Source organism: Perognathus longimembris, chromosome 14 (assembly GCF_023159225.1).
Source record: "Perognathus longimembris pacificus isolate PPM17 chromosome 14, ASM2315922v1, whole genome shotgun sequence".
NCBI classification, from domain to species: domain Eukaryota; kingdom Metazoa; phylum Chordata; class Mammalia; order Rodentia; family Heteromyidae; genus Perognathus; species Perognathus longimembris.
In genome coordinates this window covers 975,303-990,582 of record NC_063174.1, presented here as the reverse complement: position 1 = coordinate 990,582, position 15,280 = coordinate 975,303, and the positions used below count along the sequence as shown (strand labels likewise).

The 15,280-nt window shown below is 47.8% G+C and overlaps 1 protein-coding gene and 1 long non-coding RNA gene across 9 annotated transcripts in view; one reads left to right on the top strand and one right to left on the bottom strand.

The window, feature by feature from the left end:
- The window catches only part of Acin1 (apoptotic chromatin condensation inducer 1), a 42,715-nt gene that overhangs the window by 20,873 nt on the left and 6,562 nt on the right, over nucleotides 1-15,280 (top strand). For 5 of the 8 annotated variants that reach the window (XM_048362716.1, XM_048362717.1, XM_048362714.1 and 2 more), the window contains 2 exons: nucleotides 11,140-11,278; nucleotides 14,623-14,665. In XM_048362716.1, the coding sequence (XP_048218673.1) occupies nucleotides 11,140-11,278; nucleotides 14,623-14,665 (182 nt within the window). Of the gene's footprint in view, nucleotides 1-3,080; nucleotides 3,322-8,854; nucleotides 9,791-11,139; nucleotides 11,279-14,622; nucleotides 14,666-15,280 lie in introns of those variants that run through there. The other 3 variants (XM_048362720.1, XM_048362718.1, XM_048362719.1) reach the window with 3 other exon arrangements.
- On the bottom strand, nucleotides 6,194-15,151 carry LOC125363522. Its single transcript, XR_007213238.1, has 3 exons — nucleotides 15,140-15,151; nucleotides 6,842-6,845; nucleotides 6,194-6,707 (listed from the first exon to the last, which is right to left on the bottom strand). It is a non-coding gene; the product is annotated as an uncharacterized LOC125363522 (long non-coding RNA).

Below are 15,280 nucleotides of genomic sequence, written 5' to 3'. Positions count from 1 at the left end.
AATTAAGGAATCTAACTCAGTCTTTAACTCACACTCACTGGTTATACCTGTCTTTTGTCTCTGGTTTTCTCTGTGGTGCTGGGTTTTGAACTCAAGCCTTCACACTTGCTAGGCAGGCTCTCTTTACCAGTGAACCATACCTCCAGTCATTGTCTTTGTTTTTTTGGGCTTTTTTTGAACTCAGGGCCTAGGTACTGTCCCTGAGCTTCTTTTTCTCAAGGATAGTGCTCTACCAACCACAGCTCCACTTCCAACTTTGTGGTGGTTTGTTGGAGATAAGATGGCTTCAAACCATGATGAGCCTCAGATCTCAGCCTCCTGAGTAGCTAGGATTACAGGTGTCAGCCACCAGTCAGTTACCTAGCATCTTTAGTTTGCTTGAATCAGGATTTCACCAGGTACCCAGACTGGCCTCAAACTTGCATCCTACTGCCTCAGCCTCCCCAATGCTGGGATTATAGGCATGCACTGCCACACTTGGCACGGTTTGATTGAGTATATTGAAGATCTATAAAGAATGGCATAGGAGATGCTGTTTTTTAGTTTATGTATTTTCCCTTATTACAGTTTAATCATAGTCTATCCTTTAAGCACATAGTAGAGCAAAATATGAACATGTTATCAAATCAGAAGTTTGTATTTGGGTGCCTAAGATCCCTTGATCTTAAAAGTTAAATGGAAGCTTTTCAATCTTCAAATCCGAAGGGTTTTTTTTTTTTGTTGTTCTGGTTTTTTGGTTTTTTTTTTTTTGTTTTTTTGCCAGTCATGATGCTGTCCCTGAGCTTCTTTTGTTCAAGGATAGCACCCTATTGCTTAAGCCACAGCTCCACTTCCAGATTTTTTTGGTAGTTTATTGGAGATAAGAGTATTTTCCTGGGGCTGGGGATATGGCCTAGTGGCAAGAGTGCTTGATTTGTACACACGAAGCCCTGGGTTCAATTTCCCAGCACCACATATACAGAAAATGGCCAGAAGTGGCGCTGTGGCTCAAGTGGCAGAGTGCTAGCCTTGAGCAAAAAGAAGCCAGGGACAGTGCTCAGGCCCTGAGTCCAAGTCCCAAGACTGGTAAAAAAAAAAAAAAAAAGGGAGAGAGTATTTTCCTGCCCAGGCTGGCTTCAGCCACGATCCTCATATCTCAGCTTCCTGAGTAGCTAGAATTACAGGCATGAAACACTGGTACCCAGCAAGAAATAAACTTGTAATTGAGTTGATGTGCCGTTCATTATTCTGAACGTACTATTATGAATTAAGGAGCCATTGGACCAAGCCATGTTTTAATCCGGAGGGGAGGCTGACACAGGAAGATCAAGTTTTAGGACAACCCTGGGCATTCCAGCTGGACCCAAAGAGAAAGAAAAAAGGAGGGAGGAAAAAGAGGAAAAGGGCCATTGAACTAAAATTCCTGGCTTCAAAGTTTTATGGAAATAAAAAAATGAAGCATGGTGGGAATAAGATTATTTAGCATTTAACATTAAGGATTTTTTATTTTTATTTCTTTCTTTATTTTGGTCAGTCAGGCTTGAACTCTGGACCTGGGCACTGTCCCTGAGCTCTTCAACTCAAGGCTAGTGCTCTACCACTTGAGCCACAGCACCACTTCCAGTTTTCTGGTGGTTAATTGGAGATAAGTGTCTCATGAGTTCCCTGCTCAGGCTGGCTTTGAACCAGGATCCTCAGATCTCAGCCTCCTGAGTAGCTAGGGTTTCAGGCATGAGCCACTAGTACCTGGCTTCTGTCTGTTTTGTTTTGTTTTGTTTTGTTTTGTTTTGTTTTTGCCAGTCCTAGGGCTTGAACTCAGGGCCTGAACACTGTCCCTGAGCCTGTTTTTGCTCAAGGCTACCATTCTACCACTTGAGCCACAGTGCCCACTTCTGCCTTTTTCTGAGTAGTTTATTGGAGATAAAAGAGTCTCACAGACTTTTCTGCCCTGGTTGGCTTTGAACCCTGATCCTCACATCTCAACCTCCTGAGTTGCTAGGATTACAGGTGTGAGCCACCAGTGCTTGCAAGTCTGTCTTTTAACTCTGAATTTGGAGGGTGGTGGGTAGGTGACATGATTTATTAACTCTTTCTTGTCATTTTAATACTATTGAACTCTTTAACATAGCTTACATCTTAGGAAAACTCTATTGTTTGGACTATATCTTCTCATATTCTTGCCTCTGCTGCCATCTTGTGGTTGTTACATTTTTGGTTTTGAAACCAAAAAGTTCACTTTTTGGAAAGTTTTGGTTTTGCATTTTAAGATACATTGTCTTTTGGAAAAGGGTTTTGCTTCTAGGACCATTAAGTGAAAACTCAGCAGGTTCTGGAAAGTAGTCAGAATTTCCAGCTACAGTGTTGGTGAGGAAGGAAATGAGGACACCTTCCCTTTCATATGTATATTCAAACAGACATAACAACTGCTACGCATCCCTGTTCCACCAAGGTACAGCATGACCTTTGGACACTGGCAGTTTCAAAGCAGGTATTAGCAACCTGTGACTAATGGGGCCTGAAGAGCTTCTTCTTAGACCGCATGAGAAGCAAGGAATCTTCTGAAAAGGAATGTTCTTGAAAGCCTTCAAGTTCTCTGAGTATATAATATCCTAGCAGCAGAACGGCTTTCTGTATTGTTTTAAAGCACCTTTATTTCTGGACTTTTCCCTTTGGGTCTAGGGCAAATGAAGCGTAAGAGTTTTTTCTCCCTAGGTAAAATGTGGTTTTGACTTTCATTTTATGACTGGTATAACCTGGTCACATTTATTGATTCTGACAAAGCAATAGGTAAGTAGTACCTTAGGCCAATACTGAGATTGCCCATTATTGTCTAAGCAAAATTCAGTTGAGCAGCCTGTAGGTTAGAAACAGCAGTGTGCACTCGGGGATAGTGGGCACACATCCCTCATCCCATTTTCCTTCTCCCTACCATGCAGGGTGTGTGTTCAACAGCCTAGTAAAGATAGGGCCAAAGACCTAAACCCACGAGCTGCTCTGGCATTGGGTTTGGTAAGCTCTTTGAGAAGCATGCCTACACTTTCCCTGGTTCATAGCACTCTTCTAGTCTTGCTTCTCCACCGTACCAGCTCCTGTGGGTCTGGCAGAGCAGAGTGGGATCAGCAGTACTCAGTGGGTTTGGGCTTAGCCTTGGTGTTCTATCTGTCTCAGTAAGTCACAGGACTAAAAACCAATAAAGGACGGATGTGGGTGGGGGACCATCAGACTTTACCTGAAGAACCTGTCATCACTTGTTTAAGACATTGCCTGACTTTTTTTTTTTTGCTGTACTTGGTTAAACATCTTCTGACTGTGATTGTGCCTGAGGAATTCTTAATTTATGAGGTAAGGTGTGTCTTTTCATTTCTTCAGGGGTATGTGAGCCCTTGGTCCTATTTCTGTTATGTCGTACTCCAGAATTTAGTCTTCTGCCTGCCATGGATATATATGTCAAAAATGTCCTCATACAGCAAAAAAATAATAGTGCTTTCTTTATATTGAAGAACAGAATGGGGGCATGGTGGGGTGTGGCTGTAATCTCAGCACTCCGCAGTCCAAGGCTGGAGCAAGACTGGGCTACCTAACTAGTTCTAAACCAGCAAGACCTTGTTTCAAAAAGAACTGGGGGCTGGGGTGGGGGGTGAGGACAAACGTGTGTGGACAGCTGTATCAGCTGCAAAAGTTAATTTACACCTGAATTCTTTTTCTTTTTTTTATTTTTTGCCAGTCCCTGGCTTCTTTTTGCTCAAGGCTAGCACTGTACCTCTTGAGCCACAGCACCACTTCCGGCTTTTTCTATATGTCGTGCTAAGGAATGCACCCAGGGCCTCCTCATGTATGCGAGGCAAGCACTTTATCACTAGGCCACATGCCCAGCCCATCTTTTTTTTTTTTTTTGCCGGTCCTGAGGCTTGAACTCAAGTGTTGGGCTCTGTCCCTGACCCTCTCTGTGCTCAAGGCTACTAGCACTCTACCACTTGAGCCACAGCGCCACTTGCAGCCTTTTCTGTGTATGTGGTACTGAGAATGGAACCCAGGGCTTCGTACATGCTAGGCAAGCACTCTACCACTAAGCACAATCTGTACACAGACTTAGCAGACAGTGGCATTGTTAGGTTTTATTTTGCGTGTGTTTGGTGGTGCCTGGTACTAGGGCTTGAACTCGGGCCTTGTGCTCTCAGTCAGCCGCCTTGCTTATGATTGGTTGCTATACCACTTGAACTAGGCTTGCTGCCCTGCTTTTTTGTTGCTTAATTGGAGATGGAGTCTTGTAGACTTCCCCCCCCCCCCCCCAGGCCTGACTTTGAAATTCCCCATGTTTCTGCCTCCTAAGTGGTTAGGATTACAGGTGTGAGCCATATCTCCTGGCTTTAGGCTTTAAATATTATGCATATTTGTCCTCCTGGCTTTTTAAAAGAAAGGAAATAACTTTAAATCAGTTTGTTTGGTTTTTGCATTGCTGGTGCTTGAACTCTCAGGACTTTGTACTTACCAGACAGGTGTTCTGCTGTTCAAACCATACTCCACCTTTCTTTCTTTTTTTTGCCCATTCACTTCAAGCTCAGTATATATAGCCCAGGGTGGCCTTGAACTTGAAATCCTTGTGCCTCAGCCTCTACTAGTGCTGTGCTTACAGATAGCTACCACACGCAGCTGAGTCCTAGTAACCTTTTTTTTTTTTTTTTTTTTGCCTGTCCTGGGGTTTGAACTCAGGGCCTGGGCACTGTCCCTGAGCTTCTTTTGCTCAAGGCTAGCATTCTGCCATTTGTGACTTTTTCTGCTTATTTGGTAGTGAGGATTCAAATCCAGGGCATAATGAGTGCTAGGCAAGCACTCTACCACTGAGCCACATTCCCAGACTCCCAGTAATCTTTCTAAACTTTCATATTAGGTCATTAGTCTCACATGTTTTTCTATAAAAATTAAATTGCAAACGTATGCCTGCTCTGAATCTTACTCATATTCACATATGTACTCTTTTGTTTTGGTTTTATGTTGGTTGTGGGGTTTAATTTAGGACTTGCGCACGGTCCCTGAGCTCTTCTACTCAAAGCTAGCACTCTACCAACTAGAGCCACAGCCCCACTTCTGGTTTTCTAGTGGTTAATTGGAGATATGAGTCTCAGAGGCTTCCTTGCTCAGTCTGGCTGGCTTTGAACTGTGGTCCTCAGATCTCAGCCTCCTGAGTAGCTAGGATGATACAGGTGTAAGCCACCGGCACCTGGCTTCACATATGTACTGTAACGTTATAGACTGTTCAAGCAGTTCTATCCTTTGTTCTGAGCTACAAACATTTTTTTGTGCTATTTAATTGTGCATAGCTGTTCCCACTCTTGGTCCCATGTAGATTCAGACTGAAGACTTCAGCAACCTTTAAGCAGAACCTAAATAAGGGAGAGAAGAGAGGTAGCCATGTAGTCTAAAAGGAATGTAACAGTTTCAGAGTTGTTGTTTTTTTGTTATTTAGAATTAAGAAAAGTCTTGGGAATTCTTGGGTTCCACAAAAACTTCCACAGTAGGAAAGTGGAAGGTACAAACCTAGGTCTTAAGAAAGCCAAGGAAGGGCTGGGAATATGGCCTAGTGGCAAGAGTGCTTGCCCTCGTATACATGAAGCCCTGGGTTCGATTCCTCAGCACCACATATTTAGAAAACAGCCAGAAGTGGCGCTGTGGCTCAAGTGGCAGAGTGCTAGCCTTGAGCAAAAAGAGGCCAGGGACAGTGCTCAGGCCCTGAGTCCAAGCCCCAGGACTGGCAAAAAAAAAAAAAAAAAAAAAGAAAGCCAAGGAATAAAATGCTAAAGTTTGTATTTTTGAAAAAAGGGAGGTAAATTTTCTAATAGAAAAGTCTTTCTCCAAGTAACTCAAAATGCCAGTAAGGGGCATTTTAGCAGCTGAAAGTATTTTAGGACAATGGATGAGTAGGAAACATTCATTTAAGGATATTTTTTGGTTTGGTTTGGTTTGGTGGTGGGGCTTGAACTCAGGGCATGGGTGCTGTCCCAGAACTTTTGTGCTCAAGGCCAGTGCTCACCACTTGGAACCATGGTGCTCTGGTGGTTAATTGGAGATAAGAGTCTCATGGACTTCCCTGCCTGAGCTGGATTTGAACCACAGTCCTCAGATCTCAGCCTCCTGAGTAGATAGGACTACAGGTCAAGCCACCAAGCACCCGACCCATTTGAGGGTATTTGAAGGTAATGTTTTCTGTGGGCTGATATTTTCTGGGGAATTGCATTTTAAAACTCTTTTCAAGAAAACGTATAGGCCAGCAAGGATTTCTTAAGTATTCATTTGGCACCCGTCATGGCGCCCTAATGCAGACACGTTTCCAGAGCCTTTCTTTTTGTTTCCTCTGGGACCAGGGATGCTGTCCCTAACTTTGAGGAGCTCTGTAGTGGGGCGGGGTGGGGGGGGGGGGGCAGGTAAACTAGTAGTTATTATACAGAGTGATGTGACCATTGCCAAAAATCTATCATGACAGTCACTGAGTAAGTAATTGGGCATCAGAGAAAGTGCAGTTACTCTTTAAGTCAAATAAAACCCTACAGGGCTGGTGGCATTGCTCAAATGGTAAAGCACTTGAGCACGTGCACACACACTCACACACAAACCCGAAACCACTTCAGAAATGTTACCACATGAGACAGTGACCTACTGAGTGGACTCGTATTGAACTTGGGCCCTGGCCACTAAGGTCTGGGCGCTGTCCCTTAGCTTTTTCACTCAAGGCTCTACCACTTGAAGCACAGTTCCGCTTCTGGTGGAGCTAGGATTACAGGCGTGAACCACCAGCACTGGCTATACATGTTATACATATCCTTCCCTTTACTTGGAAGTGTCATCCAGACCAGGCTATGATGTTTACCACACTGTTTTATGAACTAAGTATTGTTATTATCCATCCATTACAGACACTCAGAGAGGGGGCTGGGAATATGGCCTAGTGGCAAGAGTGCTCGCCTCGTATACATGAGGCCCTGGGTTCAATTCCCCGGCACCACATATACAGAAAGCAGCCAGAAGTGGTACTGTGGCTCAAGTGGCAGAGTGCTAGCCTTGAGCACAGAGAAGCCAGGGACAGTGCTCAGGCCCTGAGTCCAAGGCCCAGGACTGGCCAAAAACAAAAACAACAAGAAAAACAGACACTCAGAGAGGACTAGGAACTTTTTAGCCTGTATTACACAGCTTGTAAAGACCTTGGAGACCAGGACCAAGATTGGGCCAGGTTTTAGCCAGTCCAGGTCCTGAGTTGTTTCTTCCTCCTCCCCCTTTTTCCTCCTGCTCCTGTGCGCGTCCATGCGTGCGTGTGTGTGTGCGTGTGTGTGTGTGTGCGTGCGTGCGTGCATGCATATGCACACAAGCACACCAATGTTGAGGCATGATCTCAGGGCTTTATTCTTGCTTGCCATTTTCACCCACAGCTGGTGCTCTGCCCTTTGACCCAGGCCTCTAGATCTACACCTTCACTTCCAGCTTTTTTTGCTAGTTAATTGGGTCTAAATGTAAGGTTTATTAAAGTAGGTAGCCAGTGAAGGAGAACACCACTCAGTACTCAGGCAGGAGAGAAAAGTTTATTCTCAAACTGCTGACCTGTGGCCAGGGAGAAGGAAAGAGGGGCTGACCCACCGCACAGAGCCCTCCTGGGGGTGGACCTTACAAATGTCTTCTGAGTGGCTCTGATCTCAGAGCTCATCCTTTTGAAATGGCTAGGGTTCTAGATGTGAGCCACCAGCTGAGCAAATAAAGACCACTGTGTGAGGGAATTTTTTAAATAATACATAAATATGACAAGTTTACTATGCAGTTGGCATGTAAGTTGAGGATTTTAAGCAGCAGAGAAGATTCCTGGCTAAAAGCTCTAGTGTTTAAAAAAAAAAAAAAAAAAGTCAGGGGCTGGGGATATGGCCTAGTGGCAAGAGTGCTTGCCTGGTATACATGAAGCCCTGGGTTCAATTCCCCAGCACCACATATACAGAAAACGGCCCGAAGTGGCGCTGTGGCTCAAGTGGTAGAGTGCTAGCCTTGAGCAAAAGGAAGCCAGGGACAGTGCTCAGACCCTGAGTCCAAGCCCCAGGACTGGCCAAAAAAAAAGTCAGATAACTAAGCTTTTTGACTTGAAGTTCTCAGAAACTTTTCTTGCATTAAGCTTCTGCTTGCCATTAGTATAAAAAGAGCACCTTTACAGTCAGCAAATAATTATTTTGAGTATTACTGGAGCCTTTTGTGTGTGTGTGTGCCAGTCATGGGCCAAGGGACCACTGGGGCCACAGCTCCACCTCTGCTTCACCCCCACCCCCACCCTGGTTCATTGGAGATGAGAGCATTCCACCAAGCCGGAGCTCCTCAGGTCTCTGGGCCTCCTAGGTAGCTAGGCTTCTCAGCATTGGCCATGGTATATTTTTTAAATTGTTGGGTCTGTTTCCCACTTTACATTTGGTCTGGTGAAGATGCCCACACAATTGAAATATTTTTTGTTTACTTCCCAGTCCTTCTGCCCAATTAATCTACCCCCTCCTTGCCCCAAGTAATAGTTCTTACCTCTAGTGTCTTACCTGCTTCTAAGCTCTCACCTTGAGCTTCTTTCCAACAAGTGACCTTCAAGCTCCTTCTGCTTACTGGGTCCCTGTGCTCTGGTTTATCTTTCTCCTTTCTGCCTCCTAGGTACCCTGGGGCAGAAATGATCTTATTAAAGCCTGTACCAAAAAAAAAAAAAAAGTTATCAATTGCTTTAGTCATCTGACCTCTTTGTCTGTAGTAATTCTCTGTTCTCTGCTTCCCGCCACCTTTCCGGGCCTGGGAAGGACTGTGGAGTTGCACAGCGAAGCACGTGGCTGCCCACGGGCGGGGGGGGGGGGGGGGGGGGACGGGACGACAGATCCCGAGTCCACCTCCCCACCCTGAGCATATCCGGTTTCAGCATTCCATACCTTGGCTTCCTGCCTAGAGGGTGGTGGGCACAAAAAGCTACAATTACTCGCGCCCCTCCATTCTGTAGGTGGAGTGGTGGTTTGTCTTTAACTGTTCTTCAACTTTGGCTGCCTTTCTTCTTTTTTAATCCTGTTTACTCCCTTCCTCTGGAGTCTTCCAGTGCAGCAGCTGTACCTTCTGCTGTCCTCTCCACCCAGCTCCGCTCCCCGTCCTGTGGGTGGACAGGGAGGAAGCCCCTGGGGCTCTGGAGACAGGCCCCCGGCTCTAGTAACCCGAGGAAAGCAGGAGAAAGGCCTAGATTCCGGAGCCTGCAGCCACCTCCCAGCGGCCTGCCCGTGGGGAAGAGCCTTGCTCGCCCCGCTCCCTCCCTCTCTCCTTTCCCCTCCCCTGCTGCAGCAGGGCCCTCCCCCATCCGCACACACGGGCTGCTGGGTAAGTGGCAAGATGGCTCCCCTGCATGTCTCCGGCTGATTGCTGCCGCTCCGCCAGTACAATAGAGCCAGCTACTACCAGCAGCCTGGCCCTCTTCCTCCTCCTCCTCCTCCAGAGAGACCAATCCAGCCGAACCCGGGGTTTGCCGTGAGGACTTAACGCTTATCTCTTAAAAGCCAGATCTATTTTAGCCTCCCTGCTCCACCACCACCACCTCCCCTTCCATTACCATTTTTTTGGATCCCGGGTTGTTGCATCTCTTTTCTCTCTGGATCGGGTGGCTGGGAGGAGGTGGTGGGGTCTTGGGACAAGGAAGGTGGTTTATTTTGTTTTTGATTTTTGAAATTTTTTAGGATTTTTTTGTTTGGTTTTTGTTATTTCTTCCATTCCAGAAAGGGATAAACAGCACTTCCAGGGGGAGAAAAAAAATCATGTTATCAGAAAGCAAAGAAGGGTGAGAGCTTCACATTTCCACATACCCCCTTTCCCTACCCCTCTAGCTCGCCTCATCTTCCTTCTCTTCCTCATGGCTTTCATTCCGGCTTTCATTTTGGCTTGTTTTCAGTCATTCTGCTTTCCCCCTTTGTCCTTCCTGCCGATTTCTAATTGGCCCCACTTGCCCTCTCTGTGTGGGGAAGATGCCTTGAGGTTTTGGTTTTGTTTTTGATAAGCCTTTTTTTCTCCCGGATTGGCAGTTGAATCGCGTGTTTCTGTGGGGGCCTGTTAGCTGGGGGCACTGTCCCGACGTTCCCCTCCCCCCTCGGCCGGTGCCTCTCTCTTCCTGACTGCCCGAGGGAGGCTGTGCTGACCTCTGTGTGTCAGGCAGCCTGTTGGGAATGCTGAATTTTCTGGTGGTGGGTTATCGCCCTGGGGAAGCTGGTTTCTCTCCCTTTCCTTAACATTGGGCCCCAAATATCTTGATTTGCTATTTTTGGTTAGTATTTGTGGTAAGTGAGGAGGGAGGTTAGAAGTTAGGAATGGAGTCAGAAAATGAAGGTGAGAAGATAGTTTGTCTGAAGTGAGTCTCTGGGACTGCCTGGAGTGGAGGGTGGGCTCCGTGGGGGGATGGGTTTGGGGAGGGGTTCTTCTGACTGGGAAGCTGGAATGAGGGAGTGGGAGGAATTGAGAATCCAATGTAGGAGCACGTGAAAGTGGCCTGAGTCCTCTAAGTGTTCTTCTGCAGTTCCAGACTCCCTTTTACGTGAGAAGAGGGCCCTGGGTCCTCCTCTTCCTGCAACCCCCACCCACTCCCCATTCTCTCTGTTCTTGGCCTCCAGATCCTGCTGGGCGGCAAGCCCTTTACTCATCAAGCTGTTGATTAGGCACAAGGTCCGCTCATTTGCCACAGCCATTTTTTCCCTCACCTTTTTAGTGAATCATGCTTCCCCTAGCTTGTCATGGTGCCCGTGTCTGGGGGGATAGCGAAAGCCCAGGGTTGTAGGCATGCCAGCCAATTTGAAGAACTTTACAGAGAAGACTTTCTTCTTTCCTTCCTGTAAGAGTACCCTGATGAGATCCTGCCTAAGAAGAGATGGAACCCTAGCCCCGCACTTAATAGCTTTATCCCATCTGGGCAGTGGGTGGATAGGATTGCTGTAATCCATGCATTTTTTCCCCCCAAGGAAAATGTTTTCCCACTTTCCCTGTGGCAGCCTTGTTTCTAGTCTGATCTGAAAAGCAGCTATCCCCGCCCCACCCAAGTGGTGAGGTGTGGGGGTTTCATGGCCCAGAAGCTAATATCTTGTTCTCTCTTCCCCTGGTTCTTTCCTGCCCTTCCCTTCCAACCTCTTCCCTTCCTGACAGTGAGGAGAAGGAGGAAGTGACCATGGACACAAGTGAAAACAGACCTGAAAACGAGGTTCCAGGGCCTCCAGTGCCTATTGCAGACCAAGTCAGCAGTGATGACCGCCCTGAGAGCAGTGCTGAAGATGAGAAGAAAGAGGTAAATAGCCACACCACCTGTTGGGGTGGGTGGGCAGAAGTGGACCCCGGGGGAAGAGCAGGCCATTCTGATGGCCCTCTCTTACACGGTGGGATAACTTAGAGAGGGGACAAGGCAGGGCCACGGATCAGGACAGGACCAAGGGAGAATTCGCTGGTTTAGCAAGGGAGACCCTGGTGATGGGCACAAGGCTCCTGCCCCCTTCTTTTTCCTGTGCAGCAAGCAGTGCCCTCCAGACCCCTCACAGTTTGTGGCTAACTAGGAAGTCTGTTGAGGGCCTTTTCTAAAACCCAGGTCAGCTCTTCCTGCTGTCTTTGGAAGCTCCTCCCATGATCACTCCTTGAGCTTTCCCTCCTTTTTAGAAGCCATTAAGCTCAACGCCATCTAGTGGGCCTTGGCAGTTCTTACTAGGTCAACCATGCTGAGGAATTTTTGTTCCTCATCTGCCCCCCAGTGGTCTCATGGAAAAAAAGATGCGACAGCGTTAGAAGCGACAGTGTTAGAAGCCAGCAAATTGGGATGTCCCGAGGAGGGTCCCCTCTCTACATCTTGTGACCCTTCTGCCTTCCTTTTTTTTTTTTTTTTTGCATATGTATTATCTTACAACCTGCACCCAATTCGGGGGCTCCTGACATCAGAGCCAGCGAAATCTTCCGGCCTCTCAAAGTAATAGAATTAGATGGGTTGGGAGTAGAATAACAGGGTGGGAGGGACTGTTGTGTGTGTAGCCTTTCTCTGGTGTGTGTTGTGGGGGTGGGGGCCGGTGAAAGTGATTTGATGTGCAGAATATTATTTATTACAAGGTCCTTCTTCCCCGTAAAACTTTGTCCAAGTACCTCATGTACGGTAATCCGCCCGTAAAATATAACCCTGCCCAACTGGCCAATCGCTGATGCCGCCTCTTCCTCTGGACCCACTTGCTGCTACTGAGCTGCCCAATCAGAGCCAAATCTGCTGTCCAGGTTCTTGGCCAGAGGGGGGCATGTCTATGGGCTCACGTGATGGGCCCCCTTTGCCTCCCTGTCTCGCTTACATCAGGAGGCCAAGAAGAACACTGTTCTGGAGAGACTTGTATTAAGAAAACAAAAACATTTGGAAAGGGGTGGACTTGTATCATCTCCCTACTTGGGACACCCCAAGAAGAGCTCATGCCAGTGCTGGGGCACCTATTCACGTGCCCTTACCCCATTGAGGACTGTGAGTTGCCTTGTTTGCTACAGACTGTTGAGAATCCCCATCTCGGGGTCGAGAAACCTAAAGAGTCAAAGCAGGTGCTCACAGCACCATGCTGTGCGATGCTGATGGGGCCCTCGCTCGGCTTAAGCTGTGACGGCTGGGAGCCCTGCACAGGAGTCTAGGGTCTAGGCCCCAGGGATGTGATGCTGCCGACAGCCCGAGCCTTGTGTCACACTTGCGCATCAGATGGACTTCCCTTTGGTCCCTGTTGTCCATGGTGAAGGGCAGCACGTTGGTTGCTCCACCTTCTCCTCCATCCCTGGAGGCAGAGGCTCCTTCATCCACCCGACTGAAAGCACAGGCTCAGCTGGAGTCCCTGAGGAGATGCCACCGACGGCCCAGAAGAAATGATTTCTGCCCTTGCTGCTGAAGGTGCGCCAGGTCCTGGGGATCTTCACCTGCCGTCCCCAGGCTGCCTTCACCGGAGGCGCCACGGTCCCACTTGGTGGAGGACCCCTCCCCAGGTACAGGCAGAGAGAAAAGGGACTCGGGAGTCAGCACCTGGATTCCAAACCATGGGCGATGATGCTGCCGCAGCTTGCCACTGACGGACACAGGGTCTTGCCTTCCTCTTCATGATAAAAGGCAAGGACCCTTCCTGCTGCTCACAGGCCATCTCATCAGGGACTGCAAGACGATGCCCTCCAGGGCCAGGACTGATGTCTCTGCCCCTTGTCCCCCCTCTACCCCTCGCTGAGCATGGCCACCGCCAGTGAACTGTCTTGACATCACGGAAACTGGGCAGCGTCCCCCCACACGTTTCCCTCCCGCCCCCCCTGCGCCCCTGGGAGGACTCTGGCAGTGCCGTGCCGACTACCACGCCGTGCGCCCACCTTTTTTGCCAACCCAACCCCCCACCAATTGCACAGCGCCTAGCAGGGAGGGCTCATTCTGATTGGACCGGCGGTTGACTAGATACAGTACACAGTGAGGTGCGATTGGCTGAACTGAAGATCCCAGGTGTGAGATGGTACCTGGAACATTTGTCATATTCCTAGTTTATTTTCTTCTTTATTTTCTTCTTCTTTTATTTAAATCTTTTAATTTTTTTCCTCTATCTTTTTTTTCTGATTTCTTTGGATTTATTTATTTGGTTCATGTTTCTCCTGTTTTAGTTGATTTATTTTTATTTTCCTCTCACTAACCCATCGAGAGTGGCCTGGCTGGGCTAGGTCAGGCTGGCCCTTAACAGAGACCAAGGAGACTTGGTTAGATGACACAAACGGGGCTGAGGGTGGATGGGAGAGGAGATTTCATTAAGAGGGTTCTGCTCTACCTTTAGGAGCGTAATAGAATGGTCTTAGTTTTTCCAGAAATAAGCACGTTAATCTTTAAAAATGCTCTGTTCCCCTTTTCTGTCTTCCTCCTTTTTGCTCTGTCCATAGTCTCTTTCCGCTGAGTGTTTGGGGGAGAAACTTGCCCAAATCTGTCTTCTCCTTGGCAGAGCCCCTAAGGCTTGAGGCCTGGTTGGAGAAGAAATAAGCTCTGGACATAGCCTCATAAGACCTTCCCTTAGCAGAGAAAGTGTCTGTTAGCACTCGACTCACCTCCAGTGAGGGAGGCAGCCCTAAAAACGCTGATGAGGGCCTGGCATGTCCAAGCAGCCAAAGCCATTGTGTTGTCAGTGAAAAGGAGGAGGGTTATCTTGCTGAAGTTGCCATCCCAGAGAGGATTTTCCTTACTTCCTCCTGTTTTCCTTGGATTGGCAAGGACTTAGGAGAACTAGCTAAGTCAGTTCTGGACACAGCCTGTCGACTTTGTGTCCTCATCTCTAGAGGCAGAAGCAGGCATGGTCAACACCCTCAAAGGGCTGGAAGACCCCTTCCAGCTTATTTCTGGTTAAGCTAATACACAGATGTAATACGGAGTAAATGACTTTTCCCTGCTATGATTTTTGTTTTTTGTTTTTTTAATTCCTCTAACTTGCATTGATTCTGCTTCGTTTTGGCCGTTTGCCACTTCTGTTATGGTCTCTGTCTGTGTCTCTCTTTCTCTGTCTGTGTGTCTTGGAGCCTCTTCAAAGACTGCCTCGGTTAACTTCCTCCCCCCCTCTCTGTGGGGTGTCTCTCTTTCTCCCCCCCTCCCCTCCCCTTATCTTCTCTATACAGAGTTTGCTGCCCAAATCATTCAAGAGGAAGATCTCCGTTGTCTGTAAGTCTAGCCCTGAATCCCCAGTAAAGGTTGGGAATGCAAGTCACTGCTCATAGAAAAGTGAAGTCCCATTTTCCCTCTAGCCAGCAAGTGCTCACCTTCCCAGCATATGTACGGCTCCATTTTTAAATTCAAAAACTTGCTGGGTACTGGTGACTCACGCCTGCTGTCCTAGCTACTCTGGAGGCTAGGATTTGAGAATTGAGGTTCAGAGCCAGCCCACGCAGGAAAGTCTTGAGATTCTTATCTGCCGTTAGCCAACAAGAAGCTGAAAGTCAAGGTGTGGTTCAAATAATACAGCACCAGCCATGAGTGGAAAACTGAGCTTAAGTCCCATTATCAGCATGTGTATGCACACACACCATTATTTACTTTTTTTTCCCCCCAGTCCTGAGGCATGGGACTCAGGACCTGAGCACTGTCCCTGGCTTCTTTTTGCTCAAGGCCAGCTCTACACTTGAGCCACAGCGCCACTTCTGGCTTTTTCTGTGTATGTGGTGCTGAGGAATGGAACCCAGGGCTTCCTGCATGCTACGAAAGCACTCTACTGCTAGGCCACACTCCCAACCCCAGTTGCTTACTTTGGAGGTGGACTCACTGTTGCCCCACTGGGCC